This window comes from Phalacrocorax aristotelis, chromosome 1 (assembly GCF_949628215.1).
Source record: "Phalacrocorax aristotelis chromosome 1, bGulAri2.1, whole genome shotgun sequence".
Taxonomy (NCBI): Eukaryota; Metazoa; Chordata; class Aves; order Suliformes; family Phalacrocoracidae; genus Phalacrocorax; species Phalacrocorax aristotelis.
The window spans coordinates 150,192,073-150,214,100 of record NC_134276.1 but is presented as its reverse complement, the minus strand read 5'-3'; the positions used below and the strand labels follow the sequence as shown (position 1 = coordinate 150,214,100).

Here is a 22,028-nt window from a genome sequence, read left to right as displayed (position 1 = left end):
GCAGCAGCATTTGTCCCCAGGTGCCTGGAGGTCAAGGACAGCATTTGCTGTAAAATCACTGGGCATGGGGGCAGTTTTAGGCCTTTCTCTTCAATTGTTCTGCCAGTCTGCTTCAAATTGGACCTGGAATAATCAAACAAGAGGGCAGGCTCCTCAACACCCCCTTGGTATCAGTCTTGTCTGTGACTGCCAAGAGAATTTTTTGCAAAATTCTGTTTTTTAGGGCCTACAGCATTTCTTCATGAGCCCGTGTCTCTGTTTACAGGGTTGGATGTCAGATAAGTTGAGTGCACAGGGCAATCTCAAATGCAGTCTGAATGAGAGAGTGGTCTCAGACCTACTCTGGTCCTTTTTACGGGAGGGAAAGAGAGCTTGCCCACAACTGTGAAAAGCCGTTGGCTGAAACAGGGAGTGAGACCCATTATTGGACTGGTTTGCAGCAAAAGAAGACTTTGTTTCCATCCTAAGAGGTGTTCATTCATCCTTAGTGAGGCCACGTCCACCCCAGGCACAACACTCCCTACGCCCATCCTCAGTGCAGGGCATGTTCGTCCCCCGCAGAGCCCATTGAGTGGTCAGGCACTGGTACAGGCTGCCCACAGAGGTGGCAGAGTCACCATCCCTGGAGGTGGTCAAAAAACCATGTAGACGTGGCACTTTAGGGCATGGTTTAGGAGACATGGTGGTGTTGGGTTGATGGTTGGACTTGATGATCTTAAAGGTCTTTTCCAACTTTAATGATTCTATGATTTCCATCTTCCTCCAGTCTCCATGCAGTCTTTACCTTGTCCTTTCAGAGGTAGGGTATGGCCTCCCAGGCAGAGCTACCGCAGGCTATCTGCCTGCTGCGTGGGTTGGCATCTGGCCTTGCACCATGCTGGTACAGGTATGTGACAGCACAAAGGTGCAGGACAATCAGAAAGACACTGTGTAAAGACTTGCCATCGCACAATGATTTTATTGTGGTTTTTTTTAAGAAGTTTTGTGACAGCTCATCTTTCTTTACAAATGTGTGCATACAGCTCGAGCATTTAGGTCTGTTTTACTATGATTTGTACATCAATTAGTACCTATTTAGTTATTAGTGGCAATGGAGGGAGAAGGGCTGCCAGGTTAGTCCCTTCTAGGAGTGTATGAGCAGTTATGGAGCTCTTCTGTGGCCAAGCCCATGGCTGGGCCTGGGCTCCTGGTTGTTAGCACTGATGTGCCAATTCCTATGCTAAATAAAATAATTCACTTACTATTTGTAGAGCTGGTGACATAGTCACTAATATTTTATGCTGTTGTTTCCTTATCTGAGTTCAAGGGGAAGAATATCCTTAGTGTGTTGATCTCTCTCCATCTGGGACAACAATGGGCAAATTCTGTGCTGTCGGCACATTCAAACTTTTATAACTGGATCAGATAACTACAGAATGATACTACTTTTTTAGGTATTCCCAACACTAAGCACTGGGGAATAATACTGCAGGCATTTTGAAGCATTGTCTGAGTGAAAACTGCAATATTTTAAAGCACAAACCTGTGCCTGCTACTGTCAGATGGAATTTCTCAGTCATGTAAAGTAACATGTTAATGTAAGCATGCAGATGAACTGAAAATTGCCTTCTTTGATCATGGATTCTAGTGAGTTGTTAATTACCTGGAGCTGGATGGAAGAGGTTCAAATGGGCATGAATTTAATTAAGTTAAATGATGGTATGATTTTTTTTGTAATCCTGCACACTTCATATCGTGTGAAAGTGTCATACATGCGTTCAGCTGGACAGAGGAAGAGGGCAACTGCAGTTTGGAGCTGAAAAGAAAAATAAAGTAGTGACCTGCCTGATTGTCTTCCTGGGTAGCTTATAAGACAACTAGGAATGCCTAGGATGTTTTATTTTTTATTTACCTCAGATTTTTATTTCTTTAATGTGAGCTTTTAATAACTTTGTAGTTTAACCCTGTAGGCACCTAGTCTTCCTTTGCTGTCATCTATTTTTCATGTACTTATTTCCCGCTCAGCTTGCCACGCAACATTTCTGAAGTGATTACCTAATGCTGCAGTTTCCCTCCTACTTAGGTGGAGGTCCCTACCATTTCTGCAACACTCCTACTCTTATTCCACAATGGGGCTAAAATGCCAGGGATGGGAGACAGTGAGCCTGTGTACTGACTCCAAAAGCCTGTTGATTGTCCTGAATCAGTCTGTAGAGTCATTGGAAGCGACTTTGTTTGGATATGCTTAATTGCAACCTGAATTTCACAGGGACATGTCCGTTTCTGATGTAATGACTAAAAGCCTCTAGCATTAGTCAGCCTGATCTGTAAATAATTTTTCACCAATATTCAGCCTACCTTTTCCCCAGCAACAGAAAACGGAATCCCAAAGAAGGCAGTTACACATATGCATCAGTCTCAGCTAGACCCTTCACTTTATTTCTCCCCATCTCTCTCCACAGCATTGCATCCAGCAACGTTTCCTCTCCAGAGGTAGAAAAGGACTGGATGTAGTTCATTCTGATGGCTGAAAATATTTTGCAATGTACTTTGTAGAAAGCCAAGTGCTAGAACACGCCTGTTGACCCTCTCTCTCTCTCCTTTGCACAGGCCTGTGCAGTGGTCAGTCCCTGCCAAGGGAAGGGCAGCAAATTTCAGAGCCTAACCAAATTTACTGCCACCATTCTGTCAGACTGGCTGCAGAGATGATGCAAGCATGAGGGGAAAAGCCCTCTGGCAAGCTATGCACGTTAGATGTGCCCATGTGGCAAGTCAGTGAGTTGGAGGCTGCATGGGTGGACTGTGACAGAAGAAAACGTCCTTATCCATGGTTTGTTACTCATGCTAACTGTTGTCTCCCTTGTTCTCTTATCTTCCCCAGGAACGAGTGGAATATCTCTTTCTCATAATTTTTACAGTGGAAGCATTTTTAAAAGTAATAGCATATGGACTTCTCTTTCACCCCAACGCTTACCTCCGCAATGGCTGGAATTTACTAGATTTTATAATTGTGGTAGTAGGGTAAGTACCAACATTTTGTCTTTGAACACACTGCGCACATGGGGATGCTGGTAAACTTTGGGAGCATGAGGGTGGGTGAATGCTTAGTACATTACCTATGGGTGATGTTAGAGGTTGCTATCCATCATGTTTCTCCTACCATCGCCATTTGCCCCTCCTGTGTTAGCCTCCCTACAAACTCCATGTATTTTTTCAAGTATTACTGTGTAATCTAAAAATACAGTTAACTCACTGGTCTTCTGCAGATATAACTTGAATGTATGCTTGATTCATTCAGTGTGTTACAATGATTTATCCTGAGGTACATATGAAGGACTGACAATCAGCTGTTGCATGTTTTCTGGCTGGTCTCCCTTGCTACTTAGCCTTTTCCAAGGCTTTTAACGGTTTGCAAGACATGGAAATTAAACTGCTCTTTGAGAACAGGGATGAAAAAAGGAAGCAGTGCAAAGCTGTTGGATGAAGTCAAATGCCTGAACATGCTTAACTGGACGAAAATATCTTTCTAAATCTGTATGAATATTAAAAAAGAACATCTAGGTGGGATCCTTTAATTGAGATTAGAGCTGGATGACAAATTCTGCCATCTTCTGAACTTTTACTGATTTTTCTCATTCTCAAAGATGGATGAAAAATTTAAATCCCAGGTTTTCGTACTTACAAATAAAAGTAAGTTCTTCAGTTCAATTGCACTTGTCTGCTGGTGATTTCAGCATTCTTTCTTTTGACCCTTTTAATGTTTTAACCTTTTAAAGACTAATTTTACTATTGTAGATCAAATTGCTACTTAGAGCTGCAGCCTTCTAATCCTGTTATTCCTCTCTGTATTTTTCAAGCTTGGCATTTAATTTATTTGAATAAAAGCAAAATAAAACACCTTCTGCTTTTTCTACCTGAGGGTAAGAGATAAGCAAGGGGTTTGAATTGTGGTTGTTGGAGGGAAGAGGTGAAGGATAAATGACTCCTGAAGACAAAGGGAACAAATATTTCTTTGCCTGAGTAATTTGTGCCATCCTCCCACCACTCCACTGTTAGAGTTTCTTCGCCCACGAAAACTTGCAGTCTTATTACCTCTTTACCAAGGAAATCCTGTACCAGCTCCTAGGGAAAACGTCATAAGGGACACTTTCAGTCATCAACCGACTCATAATTTCTGCCCCAAAACAAAGCCTAGCTAGTTTCCTGACTATTTTTGTGGTGGCCCCAAAAAATTACATCAGCATACTGCTGTGTGCTACCCAATCCCTCCCACTTACCATCATCATGGGAAAAAAGTGGGTGGAAGGAGAATCCCCAGTGAGGGGGAGGGAGGACAAGCTGGAACCTATTCTTAGTCCTAAGACCTCTCTGCTTCCACGTGGGCATAACACTTCTCCTTATGGCAGTGACCGGTTGTCTTCCTCCTCTTTCTTCCTACCTGCAGCCAGAGGATCCCATAGCAAATTATTAACTGGAAATTGGCAAATCCCCAACCCCTCCCCTGGCATTGATGTCCAATTCTGTGGCTGGTTCTGCCTTTGAATGCCCTCAGATATCTCATTTGCTTGGGCGTTGCTGCTGAAGTTGAAGAAAACTCGGAGAACAAAAGTCCTGTGAATGTGATTATTCCCTTTTCATTTTTATAAGGAAGGGACTTTTTAAAGAGACTATACATTACCTCTTCTTCTTCCATTGGAATATGAAAAAGCAGGTCTCCAGAAATCACTGGGCAGCATTATATCTAGTTTAAGTACAGTCCTTTTTAATTTTCCTACTAGGGCAGTTAATCAGCAAGCTGATATTCAGACTGAAATTAATTCCCTTGCCATCGAGAGAAGCTGCAGCTCTTGGCTCTTCTGTCTGCTCTTGCCTCTAGCAGTTCTCAGTCACTAGATGGGGAACAAAAAATGTAACTGGGGAGGGATTACAGGAATATCATAAACATGGCCAAGACCCCAAGGTCTCTGTTAAATAGTAACAATCTCAAGTGACAGATTCCACTTCAAGGCCAGACGTGTTCCTTTGATGTCTCTCTGTTTAAACTCACTCGTACAGTGCCACAGCCTAGGCTGGTGCACTGCTTTTTCTCTTCGCAACCCCTCTGCAAATTCTGTGTGGTGATACCATCTATTCCTGTTCTGCCCTGTCTACTTTTCCTAGGGGCTGTCTGAAACCCCTCAAAGACATGATGTTTAAATTTCAGCATATTTGAATATTTTGACAGGGAGGAAGTCCCATGGAAAAGGTTTAAAATAAATTTTAAAGAGAGAGAGGAGGAAGAAAGCAAGTGCTGGTAACATTTCCTTGTGGTGCCTTTTTCTGCCTATTGATGGAGCTATCGGAGAAAGCAGAGTAATTTGGACACAGCTATAGCACTGGGAAGAGGGATTTTTTTACTATGTGGGGCAAAGGATGGTGTGGGTCTCATACTGGAAGCATTAAGCCTCAAAACGACTGTGGTAATTGCCATTCCTGCTTGTTCTGCCTTAGGAATCATCTTCATTTTCAATGATGATTGTCCTTGCTACAAAAAATACAAAGGCAAGGTGGGACGTATTTCTTCAAGTACTCTTGGAAGTTAAAGGAGAAAAAAAAAAAAAAAGAAAGGTTTTAGAGTCTTTGTTTGTCTCTAAATCCACCTAGTATACACTGCTTACCACATATATCTTGAAGAGACAATACATCACAACTGGCTTCCTTTATGTTAAAACATGTAAGTCTAGAGAAAGAGGAAAATAGACGTGTGTAGGAGCAAGCATAAATTCTAGAGGGAAGTCTCAGTTTTTATACAATTTATTTTACTAAAATGTGCCTGTATACTTTCCCCTGCCTTCTGAAGACAGGTCCTCTGGTATCCAAAAGGATCGTAGAGTCAGTGGTTCTAACACGGCCACAGGAATATGCAGCAGCAGCAGAGGGGAGCAACTGCTACATATTCTGAAGAGGGGATGCACTTTAGACCTCTAAGCCTGTAACAGTTTATTGTTCTTGCCCTGTGGAAGATCTGCTTATTCATCAGCTAAGTCTTTTTAAAAAAGCTTGATCCTAGCTTATCTTTAAATAGCTTTTGACCCTGCTATAGTAGCCACCATTAAATGCTGCTTTGAAGAAAAATGTCTGTTTGTGGGTATCAATCAGAAGATCTGTGGATAAGAACATTATTAGTTAAGAGTAGAGATCACACCCCTAAGATGCCTAATGAGGCACAACCCATAAACACTAATGATGAGTCAAATTGTTTTCTGCTTCCTTCAGTTCTACTGTTCCTCTTTTGGAAAACATTAAACTTTCAGATATAACAGTGATGTCCTCAACATTAGGCTGTTGGAGGAAATTTCTCTTGGGAAAGGACTAACTTGACAATGTTGTGCTAGAATATCTATCTTTCCTGGCAATGCTGTGGTCTGTCTGCCAAGCAAAATCATTCTCCAAGGACCCGTAGCTTCTGCCAGAAAAAAAGGTGTCGTAATTTGAAAGGCAGTATTACTTGGGAAGGTAAGCAGTGAAGGTATTTGGAAAAGATCTGAAATTTAGAACAGACTGGAAAATGTGGTCACAGTGTTTGTCTTTCTGAACACCTGTGGGGAGTTTCTAAAGGGCAGACCCAAACACTTTCACACTCACAAGTCACAGGTGAGCTGTAAAACATTGTGAAAAAAATCATTGTACTTTACTATTTCATTATACCTATGAGGATTCATTCAGCTGTGTTTTTCTGCTGATTTTTGAGCTTAGAAATACCAAACCCTCTGTTTTCTCTTTATATTCTGGAGATCCTTGACAAGTTCTTTTTTGATGTTATAAAAATCAGTCTGCCCTCCCCACAGAGAAAGAGATGAAAAGCTGTAGAGCAGGTTACAGCCTTATCATGCTGCTGTTGGGGTCACTTGGCAAAGCTAAAACCTTTTTGATATTTCAGATGTCAAAAGGGAAACAAAAATATAGGAAAGAAAAACACCGAGGCTAGCTTCATACCTCACAAGTAAATGTGGGGAAAAAAAATAATGGAGTGTTTCCATATATGCATATGTGTGATAGGAATTTATTTTCTGCTTAATAGTTCATGTGTGTCAAATGAGTTTAGTTTAGGTGTAGTCATGTCGCAACTGAACTTCAGAAATAATTGTGCTTTATCAGTGGAAAATACTGTATCCAAATGAAAATGGGGCATGAGTTTAGGCTGGCACAAAGTAGTTAGCTGGAAGGAAATAAGATTGATTTCTGTATTCTTTTCTTTTAAAAAAAAAATTGTGAGGTTTTCAGTAGCCACAAGAGATTAGTCCTCTTGCGTTTTTATACCATCCAAACTTTCATTTCTCTGTCAGCACAGTGTGTTCTCACACCATGCTTGGAGTGTGCGTTTCAGCTAACTCACCTACCAAGAAGAAAAGGAAAGAGCTGCACCTTGCTCCACCGTACCTGCTGAAAGCTTTTCCCAGAAGTTTTCATCAAAGAACAGGTTTTCCCATGTAAATATAGAAGGTAGAGGGACTCTGGCCTCCTGTTTTGTATCAGTAGCTTAACATCTGTCTATCTCTTTTAGGACTGGGAAGCAATTAGCTAAAAAATTAAAAAGAGTCTATAGACCTTATAGAAACTACAAATTGTATGTGCGTTGTGGGGTTTTTTATTAATAGAGGATAATGGAAGGGACCATCAGAAGCCTTACCTTTCTTCTGTGTTCTATCATTGGTGCTATTTCTGAACGGGACTTTTTTTTTTTCTTTTCTTTTCATCACCTCTGGGTTATAACGAGTTACAGCCAAAATAGTATGTGGTAGTTGTAGCCTCTGAGTCGTAGATGTCTGCCCACGCCCTAACTCAGGAGGTGATTGGGACAATGAAGTAGGATTGGCAAGATGTACTATAAGTCTGAAAGGTGGAATAGAGATTCAGTAGGCCAGATTGGGCACAGTCTAGACCCCAATACAAATGGGAAATAGAGTGAAATAAATGAGAGAAATAAAAAGCTTTATTGCATTAGTAAAAAGCAGGATTAGTACAGGGGGGGATATTAAGCATGGAGTAAATACGTTAAAGCAGGATTATCAGGAGTAATGCAATTTAAATTTACATGTAGGTTTTTTAAATGAGCAGGGAATTTTTCCTGAAGTATAGTAGGCAGATGATGGTCGGTACCTCAAGACAACGTGTTTAGCATGTCAACGCTGGAGTATACAAACATGGGGCAGGACGACTGTCCTGCAGTGGAGCTGCATTAGTCTGGGAAGGCGGGTTCTAGCTCCAGTGGAGTTAGCTGTCCTACTGCTTGTTTTTCTGCTCCTCCTGAATTAATTGAGGACATGTATAGCTTTTCTTTTAGGATGTAGAATTCTAGAGCAACCCACAGTTTGCTCGTTACATGAGTAGCAGGAGAAACGCCCTTGGTGCCAGCTGCCAAAGGCTGCTGTTTGGTAAAACATGGGGCCAGTGATGATGGGGACCAGGAGGACAGGCCCTCAGTTTTGCACAATTGCTGACTCAGAGTTCCTTGAGATTTCTTATTTTCACTCTTGCAAAAGAGCTGAAAAACAGCATAAGAATCCTTTTGCAGTTAATTCTTTTTCCTCCAGAGGATCCCAGGAAACTGGGACTGTTGTGTAGGTATGTCACTCATCATCTAGTATAGGAATTCTGTTGACTAGGAAGATAGAAATATTTGAATAAGAAATAGGACACATTTCTAAAGCTTAATCACTAGCTTACTGGAAATACACTACACCAAATCTGACCTACCGTGTTTCTATTATGAATACCAGCAGAAAATTGCAACTGTATAATTTGTGTACACAGCTCAAGAAATACATTCCAATAACTCATGTTCTTTGCATCAGCCCTTGTTTATCTCTCCCTGTGGTATCTGTAGTCAATGCAGTATTTCTCATAGGCTCTGTTTTTGTCTTCTCTGCATCCTGCTGCTCCGTCTGCAACACCTACAAACTCAGCATCTAACCTCCCCACACACACGTTTTCCCACGCTTGTTACCTAGTTGTTAAATCTTTCTGCAGCGCTTGAAGTGGAGGCTTTGAATAGATCCAGTTAGGAGTTCCTCAGAGCTGACAAGTTTTATAAGACTCTTTATATGAAATTTAAAAGGGAAAAAAAAAAACCCCAACTGCTTAAGAAACTAATTTTGCATTTGCACTCCCCTAATCCACATTTCTGTGTGGATTTAGTGCTGGGGAAAACTTGTTGGCTTAGATGCTTCAGTAAATGAACCCTCCTTCTTCTATCCAGGGCAAGGTCCCTATGTTTGTGGCCCTATCAGAAAGTTTTAACCGCTGACTGCAGGGACTGGAGGTCATTGTAAAGCAATCAGGCAACTCAGTCTCTGGTTGATATGCAGCTTGGGGGGTTCTCTGTGGCATACGCCAGTGAGGCGTATAGATCAGATCCTGATAGAGGTACAGCAGACTGAGAAGCCTGAGAGAGAAAGCAGTCAGTGCTGAATCCAAGCCACTCCAACTGGGCTGTTTCTGGCATCCCAGGCAGGTTCTTTAAAGTTATCTCTGGTATCTCCATGGCATGTTATGGGCCACAGGGTCTCTGCTGCTCACAGGCAAGCTTTTTCTACAGAGCACCAAACATCCATTTAGACTGGAACAGCTTTTAACCTCTACTGAATTTGGCTGGGTTCAGGCTGATGACTTCAAGGCTGAAATTGATGTAATTAGCATTTTCACGAGGAATCCATCCTCCCCCGAAGGTACTGATGTTTTACCAGAAAAATGGAAGCTGATTCCTGAAAGCTAATTTATTAAACCAAGTTTTTCTTAACACATAGGGTGAGCTTTCAGATCTTTCACAGAAGAACATTGTCTTTTCTGCCTTTTCAGATGTGTTCTGAGTGAGACATCTTCTCTTTAAAGCAGCTACTCCTACTAGCCAAGACAAAACATTAAGACTGGTATAATAAAACATTCCAGTAATAAGACTCCTACAGTTTTATGCTTTCCCTAGCCAATGCATCAGGGGATTTACAAATGGATACACAAGGACATAATCTGAGTGTACTCCCTTATCTAAATATTTGCACCTTGAAGGATCCCTGAGTTTTACTCCAAGTTCTACCTGCAGTGACCTTGGTGAATCTTAGTTCCTTGTAAAATGGGTGACACATAATTAATGATTAGATTAATTATGGATAAGGACTTTTTCCCCAAGGTGGATTGTTGGTTAGTAAATATAGTAAAGTATTGGAAGCAGAAAGAGCAAAAGCTAAAATCTGTGCTTTCTTGCCACTATGTCCAGACTGTCTGGTAAAGACAGCCTGGAGACTGCCTTCAAAATCTGACCCATGTGCTCTGCTGTCGGTGACCCTTTAAATTCAGCACACGGCATTAGCAGAATGGCCATTTTGATGCACCCGGCACGCCAGGGCAGGGAGCACACCTCCACATGCCACCAGGCAGGCTGGTCGCTGGGGCAGTCTGTCTATAGTTGCCTGCAAGGAGCCATTAGGCTGAAGGAGGAGCATGTCGTGTTTATGTCTGCTCCAGAAACAAGTGTTTTGCAAATGGTATAGACATCACCATTGGGCTACTGCATATGGGAAGAGTCTGTCTCTCCTCCACCATATGCGAATGTCGACTGAGATGTGTGATACTCTTCACAGGTCTGTGAGATAGTTTGGGTGATATGATGATGATGATCTCTGTTCCTGTTTAGCCCAAGCCTTGCTGTCTGCCTACAGATTGTTTCCTCTTTCCTTTTGCAGGCTTTTTAGTGCAATTTTAGAACAAGCAACCAAAGCAGATGGGGGGAATTCAATAGGAGGAAAAGGTGCCGGATTTGATGTTAAAGCACTGCGGGCTTTCAGAGTATTACGTCCGTTACGGCTGGTGTCTGGAGTTCCTAGTAAGTAATGTCATTGTTTTTCTCTTATGTATGCTGTAGTGTGGCATGGGGCAGGAGTAATTTGTGCAACAATTTTGAAGATGGAGCGTGCTGCAGATTATTTCTGATGTGTGGGGGAGGACTTTTTTTCAAATTAATGTGGATTCATGACAAAAGTTATATTAATCAAAGGATGACCAAGACAGAGCTGAAGGGGAGTGGAATTTTATTGGTATGTCTATCTGATTGTGCAACCTTTGTAAACAATTAAAGTGGGAGAGCCAAGATTTTTATTATTTTAAGCAAAAGATCCTTTAAATGTGAAGTCGTAGTGCGTTGTTGGTATTATAATTACTTGACCTTGATGGTAATGCTGTATGGTCATTTGTGTTGATTTTGGAGGGAGAGGAGCTTTTTCATTAAAACTGTATTTTCTTCTTTGCACGTGATGTTCTGATCAAGAGCTCTGGGAACAATTTAGAACCAACAGGACATAGGTCAATAACACAGTCATGTTCTGATAGTCTTATTTCCTTAACTTACTTGGAATGCCTCTGAGAAAATCCTCAAGCAGCTTTTGATAATCTACCATCCATTTTCTTATTTACAATGAAGTAACAATGAAGTACAATGAGTAACTGGAAGTCTGGTAATTCTATTGTGGAGGTGGAATATGGGCAATGCAGTGGGAGGATTAAATCATTTGACTTGACAGTTTGTAATAGATGGGACCTGTTGGCCTTTTGGAGAGAGGGTTAGTTGAAAGCTGTCATTGCTTTCCATGTTTATAGTAACGAGAAATGTAGTTAGCAGGAAAGGAGTTAATCTCCTCCAGAATAGCTGTAGAGAGAGCTTTGTTTATTTTTATTTGAGGAGCTTGCTAGTTTGATATCTTAAAGTACTTCTAACCTTAGTCATTCAAAAACCTTGGGTCAAGTTGCCATAAACTCTATGAGATCAGTTTAAAAATCATGATTTATTTGTTAGGAAGAAAGTGTGAGACACTTTTTCTTTGGCTTGTTTTCTGACCCACTAGGTTATATTAGAGCCATGTTTGCAGGCTTTTCTCCACAACCATAAAGGGTAGAAAGTTTTTAAATGAATGGTAAGAATCTTCGTGGGAGGAGCTGATGAAAGCAAAAAACTACTGAGACAATTGACAGGACTACTGTTTGGTCTCACAAAAAGCCATGCTTGTCTGCAAGGCCTCAGCTTGTGTCCAACTTGGGGTTACTTTGGGCACCAGTGGGTGAGTAGAAAATATTGAAAAGTAAATGCTTTCTATTAGGCAGCTAAGGACCTTCCCCTCTGATACAGAACTAACATCCACTATTTATCCCACCTCTGTTAGGGATTACTGCAGTGGCTTAATTCATGCAGACAAACAAGTACCGTGCAATACCTTCAGTCCATGCAGAATGCAGCTCTTATTTCGGCCAGGTTTGTCTCATGAAGTGTATTTTGTCTGTAGTCTTCAGTCTGCACTGGCACCCACTTAATTCCTGACTGTAAATTAAGGTTTTGTTGGTCTTTCCTAGTCCTTCTCCAATCTAAGTCTTTCAGTGGTTTCTAGTTGTGTGCCCATTGTATGGTAAGGGGAAGGTTCTTGAATTCAAACATCTATGAACTGGGGCATTCTTGGGGAGATGCACTCTGTGTTCTGAGAGCTGTTCTGACATAGGCTGAGCTTAACTGTGCTTGAAGTTCTTGCCCTTTTGGAGAACAACATGTGTTCCCCAAGACAAAGGGGTTTTGTTACTACTGTTCAAGTCTCTTGACTAGTGCTCTTAGAGGACTAGAGGAAGCTGAGGCAGCCAAATCTGACAGAGTTCATACCCATATGCATATACGGTCTTGATCCCAGTGCAGACTATCTAATAGTTCATTTGTGGATTTTCTCATCAAAAGAACTATTTAATTTGCACCAGAACAGAGCAAGGGGGCCTAGTGCATGCTAAAAATATTTGGTCTAGACAATGAAATGCCAGTCCAGTGTCAAGCAGGTAAACCATCAACCTGACCTCATGGACATTCTCTATTAGTCTTTATGGTTCTGACTAGGGACATACTTATTGAACCAGGCTTCTTTAGGGCTGGTGTGGCTTTTAGAAAACCTGCTGAGGTCTGTAGCTAGTACATCCTCAATCTTCACTGTGGATTTTTGAATTGTACAAATGCCTGTTGATTAGCCTAGATAGATGTTATCACGTCCATATGTATTAGAGCATAACTTTTCTCATGAGGTCTTTTAGATAAGATTGCCTAAGCTAACCATAAATAGTACGTTACAGGATTACATTATTACATAACAAATTAGTGTAGGGGTTTAGAAGTCAAATCTCTGGGTCTCATTCAAGTTCTGTCCCTGAGACATTATGAACACCGGTGGGTGAGTTACCAACATTGCACTTGCTGTGTTTTGCCATCCATTAAAAAAAATGCCTTTTGCTTCCTTCCCTTTCTAAAGTGTAGTAGACTCTTCCACTATGAGGAGATGACCCACACAGATTTGTCCAAAAATTACAGGAATGTAACATGCACTTCAGTTTCTTCTCACTTAACAGACTCTGTAAGTGCATGGAAGCAGCATCTCATTAGTAACGGGATCCTCTGGGTCATTGGCAGCTGCCTTCTGTATGGAAAGCCCAGCATCTGCTGCTTGGCTTGAGGTCCAGCTCTAACTGCCACTATCTGGGGAGGGGCAGCAGGCGGGAAGTGTAAAGCACAATGATTCTTATAAACCAAATTTATGTAGCATGTGGTAAATCTCTGCATGTAAAAAACTCCTCAGGATTGGGGCTGAGAAATAGGTTGTCTGAGGTGGAGAGGTTGGCTTGCAGCATGGAATAATTTTTTCTGAGTCAAAAGGAGTTTGTATGGATTTTTTTCTCTCTGGCTCAGTCCATAGAAAATAATCCAATTTAAGAGGGGCCTTTTTTGTATTCAGGTTCGAACATTTAAAGACCTATTTTATAATACGGAGAGTTTCAATGTAAGTATGATTAGAAGTAGGGGAAAAACTTATGAATTGCCCTCTAAAGTAAATTACTAGTGTCTGCATTTTGCATATGGAGAGACTGAAGCTGAAGTTCAAGGTTTAATGCTTTCAGAAGTATCTTCTAATTCTCTCTGTCTCATATTGGCTATCAAGTGCTAGACACCTGGGTCAGCATAGGTACCTGAAAGCTTCGGATAGATGGATAGAGGACATTGGCCTCAGAGCTACGAATCCCTTTTCTCTAAGTCGCATCCATGCTTAGTTCCTGGGACCTGGCTGTCTCTTGCCAGAAGTTGTCTCAGCTATGTAGTGAAAATTCAGGGACTGTTCAGCACAGTAAGTAATTCATCTGCAAGCAAAGTTGGTTCACCCACAGACAGACAAGCAAAGGTACGTCCAACAATCTTTGGTAAGATTGAACTGTCCCAGACCCCAGATTACTTCAGTGCATTCTAAAACCAGAAGGGTTTGAGGTCATGAATTCAACAAAGCCTGAAGACTACATCCGGATGACAGTAGTGGACACATAAATATTTCATAATCTTTAATAAAAGAGATTATGTTCTTTATGGTTATATGGGCATTCACAAGACCACTTCTCATGAGGAAGGAGATTGACATTTTGTTTGAAAGATGAGGCAGTTGGTTTTTTTTTAACCGAAGTCACAAAACCAATTGCAGCATCATCAGATAAGCCTTCAAAGGCACTGAATTTAATGTCTTTGGGTTCCCATTACACCTTCAAAAATTGGTGTTAAGTATTTACGCATTTCCAAGCAGTGCAATAGGGATTGATTGGGGGTTGATTTGTTTAAAAAAAAAAAAAAAAAAAGAAAAAATAACAAAAGGTAGTTTGTGTTCCTTCCTTGAAAACTTTTTGGAGTGAGAAATAGTTTTTGTTGTGGCTGTGTGAGGCACATGGCAGAGCAGTAGGTTAGATACTTCCCACAACTCTTATCCCAGTGCTGACAGTTACTTTGTGAACAAAATAAAACTTAAAAGGGATAATTAAGAAAACTTTATTATTACTATTATTTCTAACTTCTTTTAAAATCATGCTGCTTCTGGAAAAATTATCCACTCCCAGTTTAGCCTGGCATTAACTTTAAATTAATGGTGAATATTTTCAAAAGCACATGGATGATTTAGGTTTCACAGTGGTAAGCACTTTTCAAAAATTAGGCATAAGCACTTTATATCATTGAAACACAGGCCAGACTTCACTGTTCAACTATTCTGTTACTGTCGTACTAACATAATTCTTGTAGTGTATACTTTATTTCATTGCTGAAATAACTTCACTGCCGGTGTACCAAACCAGTCTCCTTGTAAAGATAAATAAATAAATAAATAAAACCCAAACTTAAAGACCCACAAACAAACCAAACTTCACATGTGCATTACAGCACCCATCTTAATGTAGCATTATGATCAATATATTGGTTTGAAAAAGGAGAGAAGAAGGAAGACAGTTCCTTTGACGGACATAAGTAGACAAGTGCAAAATCAGCATGTATACCAAAACTTAACCACTTCAGTGTCTTGGAAACTCTTACCCAGTATCTCCTTTGGCAGGAGTAAAGCATTGCAAAGTTTTCTAGAGACAGAATCAAGTCAGCCCTTTTGTGTCAGGAGTTTTCTGTTCATTACTCTTCTATCTCCATTTTATATTATTAAATATGTTAAACCTTTTTTCAAATATTTTGTGCTTGAGGGAGGCAAAAAGAAGCATCCAATTCAGCAATGAAGAAGCGTGATCCAATTAAAAAAGAAAATCACTCCTGACTGTTGGAAAGGGCAATCAGTTACTCCTACACATGCTAACTCACACCCATTTAACTCACTAAATTCCATTTCTATCATCTTTATTCATGCTGTTTAAGTATACCACCTCATACATTCTGTTCATCCTTTTTATGTTGTACTTTCCCTTCACGTACTTGTGTTGTTGCCACTAGTTATTGCCTGTCTGATATTTGGTGAACTTAATTTATAAGCTCTTCTAGAGAACTGGAAAGCCATATAATTTGAGTAGATGATGTGCTCCATACTTGTATTTTCAATGAGATCCTCTGCTGACCACCCAGATTTATTTCTGCTACCAGATTTGTGGTAGCAGAGGACCATGATATCCTTACCAAAGCTAGAGAGGAAACTTGACTGTTCTAGAACAAAAAGTTTCCATAGTTTCGGTTTTTTGTTTGTTTTTTTTTTTTAAAAGAACCACAAAAAGCTAAGCCTGTCGTGTGTTCAAGCTTGACTGGAGTCTCCTAGCAGGAGAGAGTTACTCAAAGGCAGTGTAGGTAGGTCTCTAGCACCAGTACTTACATGGTCTACTGGAGATGAAATAATCGCATAACTGGAAAACTGAGAGTATGAACAAAGGAACCTAAGCCGGACCCTCCTCATGACAGTGAAGTGTCTTTCTGTCAGTGAAACAACAGCATGTGACTAGCTGAGTATATTTTTTAGTTAAAATTAAATAAGACCAAAATTTTCATGCTTTAGTGCCTAGAGATGACTACATGTATTTAAATAACTAACTAAAGCAACTGATTTTTCGGAAGGATGCTGCTGTTGAAGTCTATTGCTCAGAGCTTTGGTGAAAATTGGGCACCTTCAGCCAAGGTGAATGAAAAATTTAGGTGTTTTTAGATTTTGGTCTGTCTTGTTACAACTAGTCCTCATTTGGCCTGAAGTGCTCTTTTCCATTAAAATTTACAATGCTTTCTCAGTCCCAGCAATGTTCTCTACCCCATATTCATTGCAGTGTTTTCTCATTACCACAGTCATCTTCCATCCTTATCCCAAACTCTGTGGCACTAATCAGATTGTGTTTCTGAACTTTGAACTATGTAGGGAAGAATCCTATTTTCACTTGCAATGTCCTGATAACTCTGAGCCCTTCAGGTGTTTATCTGATGCCACGTACACCACATACAGCAACGAAGATGAGAAGTAAAAAAGCCTCTGAGGACTCTGTGAGAAGAGTAGTGCATGAGGAAACTTTTGCCCATTTGTGAGAGGTGCTGGATTGGCAAAGTCATCCAGCTGGGTTTGTTAATTTGCCATATTGTTGCAGGTAGGTGAAGCAAAGAAATCCCAGGGGTAATTGGGCTGGATTTTTTTCTGTCTAGGCTTTGTCTGGTGGGACACTGCCTAGGTACATTGTGCATACTAAGTTACAGTTGGTTTTTTGGGAGAAGTAAGAGAAAGAGGCTTACAGATCCTTACAGGATGTTTAGGTTATAGCCTGCATTTTCCAGTGAAGATTGTTCTTAATTCTGAAACTGGCATTATTTCTTTTTTTCCCCCTTTTTTAAGAAATATGATCTAATCTCATAATTCAGAGATAAACCTCAAGGAAAGAAAAATATGAGGGGACTTTTGTAGCAAAATATAGAGCAACTTTTACAGAGTTTGAGACAGTAGGGACATGTCAGACTCACTATGGTAATCCTCCTAATGTAAGACTAAGCAAATAGTTTATCTCATGTTTGATTCCAGGACTCTGAATTTGCTTTTTAATAATTTATCAAAAATGGGGATTTCGTGCTTGTTGCCTATCAGAAGGCCTTTTAGTGCTGTGAGCCAGAAACTGTTACTATACTGAAGACTTAGTCTTCAGGTACACCTGACTTGGAGGTAGTGTACCTAACCAGGGGGGAACAGTCATAATGTTTTCTCTCTTGTGTAATCCTTGTAAAGCTGAATTTGTCTAGAGGCTAATTTGTACTCAGTTTGTAATTGAAGCATCCTCAAAGCCGCTCTACATGGTGTGTGGAGAAGGCTAGGTCAGTAAATAAGGATCAAGCACTATGCAGAGAGCCCAGTTCCTGCTGCAGGCACACTGGTCCTGAAGCCTTAACTTTCTGTCTGTACTGCATAAAGCAGGGAGAATGAAACGGTCATTAACTACCCTCACATGCCCTCTCCCAGGGGAAATTTACTATTCATATTTGCAGCATCATGTCAACTTGTGTGTGTCAAGCCGCTTTACCGGAGGGTGAGGAGGGGACCTAGAGCAGCTCTACAAGTTGTTAGCTCCTTCTGTACCTCAGCGTGCAGCAGTGATATTTGCCTTATTCCATTCCCAGCACCTGACTGGCCTGTGATTTTCCTCCTGCTCGGGTCGCTGAGACAATGCAGCTCAATCTATTGCAATGATTCCATTTTGCAGCCATTGTAATAAACACACCCAGTGCAGTTATTTGGCTTGCATTTGGGATTTATTTTTTTTAGTGCGCAATCAAAATTTTCAGCTGTAATTTCTCATTGTTTTCTGCACAGCCCGAAAAAATTAACACCACTTTATATTGTTGAGGAAATAATGTAATTGAGGTAATAAACTCCGAGAATTCAAGAAATCCAAAATGACATGTCTTTTGAGAACCATGCATTTTTGGAATACGGCAAAGAAATGCAAGCCATTGCTGTTTCTATATGTTGAATAGCACATATTAAGTCTTAAGTTTTAAGCAAATGATAACTGGAAGTTAGGAAGGCAAATTTTTTTCAAAATGTGTATGTTTCTGGCAGAGTAGAGTTGACAGTCATCTGTTTTACACATGGTTTGTGTTTATACACTGTCACTGGTGGAGCTGGGGGCTTAAATTCACCCTCCTGATGCATGTGAGGTTATGGTATAAACAGCATACTAGTGGAGAATTCTGGCTTGCCTTCAATGTGAGGAGATAGGAGAAGTGGCCTGATCAAAGCTTCCAAAGTGTGAAAGGTTTGTGTGTAGGTACGGAAGAGTGGAGTAAGCTGGAGGACTATATAATTGGCAGTTTACTGCCACCAAACCTATGTGATAAAGGTCATTGACAACAGAGGGAATTGCTGCAAATACATTTGGGCAAAATTTGGCTTCCAGATTTTAATTCTGCCTTAAATTTTGTTGTTGCTGCATTTAACAATGTCAGCTCTTGCCAAGTCCAGTTCCTTTCATTTCTCCTGGGCTCTAAAAGCTGTTGGAAACGTGCTTTCAAGCAGATTTCTTACATTCTCCTTCATTCTTGAACAAGACTTCTCAACCATCTGTACCATCTCTCCAGTACATACAGCACCGTGTGAGGACAAGTTGCACCACCTTTCCCATGTCATTGCCTAGCTGTTTTTAATCTCAAGTGGCCAATTTTTTTTGCTTTCATTACAAATGGAAGGAGAGTGGAAAAAAAAGGATAGAACAGTCTGAACCAAATGTCCTCATTAAGCTTATTTCTTCATAGTTATCTTAAAACTCTACACATGCTTGCAAGTCCTTTATTTACCTAGGTCACTGTTACTCAAGGGAGTAATTTGATTCCAGTGTAGCATCTCCCATAGGTAAAGATCAATCCTGAGTAGGGCTTACACAATCAGCACCTAAAGCATGTTTCCTTGAGTGGTACAACCTGCAGAATGATGTAATTTATGGCAGAAGAGGTTAACTCAGTGTAGCAAAAAGGGGGTTGTCTTAGTAAAGATGATGACTCAAAGGCACAGACTTCTTGCTGTAATAAAGATTTCTCTCATATTTAAGAACGCCAAAGAAAACAGAGAAATATTTATTATTTGATCTTGGCTAGGTAGCTCTCTTAAAAATAGCACTAACTACGAATGTACCCAATAACTGTGTCAGCCTTTATCCTACCAATTACTGTGCGTGTTGGCATGATTATTCAACATGTCTTCACAACAGAACAAAACAAAAAATCCCAATACCATAATGTGGGAGCACATCAGGGTGTAGGCAGTCCCTTCCAGATGAAGAAAATAAAACCCACGCTGACATTAAAGAGCAGACGTGGAGATAGTCAAAAAATCCCAGCTTGCCTTAGTAAGGGTTTTTTTCCAGAAGTGCTCTGGACGGATCAGACTTACTTTCTAGCACCTTTTTTGCATTCTTCAAGTAACGTGCAGAGTTCTCATTCAGAATGGGCATAGGGCTTGACTTTCAGAGAGAGCCCATGCCATCAAGACACTTGTCCTACAGCATCTGAAAATCTAAGAAAGCCATCTGCTGTCTCCCAAGAACAGTCTTCACTGTTGTTTAGACATGCTTTTGTCTGGACCATAAAGAAGAAGTAGTATACATACAGATTGTAACTAGCTGGTATCAGCGGGAGTGTGTTGTGTTCCCACTTGCTCACTTGTAATTGGTGGCCATTGCTGTCTCCGTGGTGGGTGAGGGAGGATATTGCTGTTCCAGGTCAAAATAGTAAGGCTATGATCTACTCTGTTTTCTTCTTACATCCTCTCCCAAATGACACCTCTACTGCATCTGATGTTGTCCCAAGCTTACATCAAATGTAATTTCATACTTTCACTCCAAGTGGCTAAATTTTCCATTGTTTATTTATTTATGGTTTTGTACAGAATGATTTGAAGTCCTTTGTTCATTTTCTCTAAAGTGAATGTACATCTATTAGATTTGTTACTGAACTGTTGGGACTTTTTAACATGCCTGGAGCTTTCTCATCCTCTCTTGAAGACATGACTAACACACTGGATAGCATTTGTCTTGGAAGTGGGACTTAAGAGAGTTCATAGAAGAGAATGTTTTGCTTAGGACACAAGGCAGTACATGGATGTTCCATGACTAGCATTATTTGAATTAACTTTGTTTGTCCCGGCCTTCCAAAAGCATTTCTAGATGACTGCGGTCATTGTTGTGATCGTCACAAAACATCAAAATATCAGCAAAGCACAGATCAGTGGACCTGTCAGACAGTTGTCTCAAACAATGAATATATTTTGAGTCTCCTGTTTAGTCTCCAAATAAATTTTTTCAGTGATGATCTGAATTTGTAATAATATTGCATTTTGTACAAGTGCTATAGGAGGGAAGAAACCAAACCACACTCAACTGAGAGGAGGCAAATCTGAGGAAATTTCAGTGGCTACATAAATCTATTGGAGACCTTTCCTCTTTTTAATCTATCTTCTCCAAAATCAGCTGCTGCCTTCTGAGTCACATCTGCTTGATATTACTGTGCTAGTTGAGAACATGGGAATATTGGCTGGTATGAACAACTAATAAACTTTTCTATGCTTAAGATGTTCACTAATGGAACAAATAATTTGTTGTTCTGATCATGGGGAAGTATTGACCAAAGGCAAACTACAGCCCACCTAACCCGCCCAGCCTCTTAACATTTAACCAAAGTTTTCCTTCTGCCTGGGAAAAGGCAAGGAGATCAGGCATCTTTCTTAATCTCTCTTTTTCCCAGAAGCAAATCCAATTCCTGTTTAACACATGTAAAAATAACCTATCCCATATGTGTTTTGCCCTTTGTTGCAACTATTTTTTCAGAGTTGTCTAAATAGCTATGCCTCTTATTTTTTCAGTTTTAGATTATCTTCTCCTGGTTTGCCCTGCCACATCAATCACAATTCAGAAAACATCTGCTAGCCCTCTGCAAAGAATCTTTTTTTTTTTCAACTTCAGTAATGCTAAAGCTTCTCAACATGTTTACATTAGAAACATTTTTGACAGAAAGTAGCTCATGGAATAAAAGAAATAGAAGAAATTATAAAAATTCTGGTTTTGTCACTTTTTTCATAAGGCTTACCAAATTTTATTTTCTTTAGGAGTGGAAAGATCTATAGAAATTCAATTTCATTATCAGGTTACAAAGCCTCCTCTCTAAATTTTCTTAAAGTGTCTCATCTTTCAATCAGATAGCATTCTGCAGAGACCTCCTCTTTTCGAAGGCAGTAGTACACACCTGGTATGAGGACTGGGACACAGCAAATGCTATATGTCTTAGAAGTATAATTTGCTTGTTTGTTTTGCAGACTGGCTGACATTTCTGTCTTGTTTTGCACTGGCTGTTGGGTTTAGTGATTTTATTTTTTTTTTTCTGCAATAACTACTGTTCCTTATTGTTCAGCACGTTTCTGCAATTGATGTGTTCTCATAGGCAGTTGCTGCACGTTGGCTTTTAATATGTATTGGAAGTTGCCAAAAGATAAAGTTCCTTTTAATCAGGGTTGATGTCTTGGTCAGAAATCAAACCAATATGTCCATGTATCTATACACACAATATTTACAAAGGCCTGTTTTAAATATAATGGCTCTGTTGTTTAGTATAAACAGTGCCCAATGAAAGAATTTGAGTTTGAGTCCCCCCTTGCCATCACAACATAGATGAAAATTTAAACTCAAGCTTTAGCCCATCTTTTGCTTTTCATATTCCAGTGTTGAGATCGTTATTTCACTTAAAATAT

At 40.2% G+C, this 22,028-nt stretch overlaps 1 protein-coding gene across 1 annotated transcript in view; it reads left to right on the top strand.

Annotated features, from left to right (window-relative positions):
* CACNA1C (calcium voltage-gated channel subunit alpha1 C) overlaps window positions 1-22,028 on the top strand; it is a 488,252-nt gene that overhangs the window by 281,580 nt on the left and 184,644 nt on the right. The window contains exons 4-5 of the mRNA XM_075115730.1: window positions 2,861-3,000; window positions 10,698-10,837. Of these exons, the coding sequence (XP_074971831.1) occupies window positions 2,861-3,000; window positions 10,698-10,837 (280 nt within the window). The remainder of the gene's footprint in view (window positions 1-2,860; window positions 3,001-10,697; window positions 10,838-22,028) is intronic.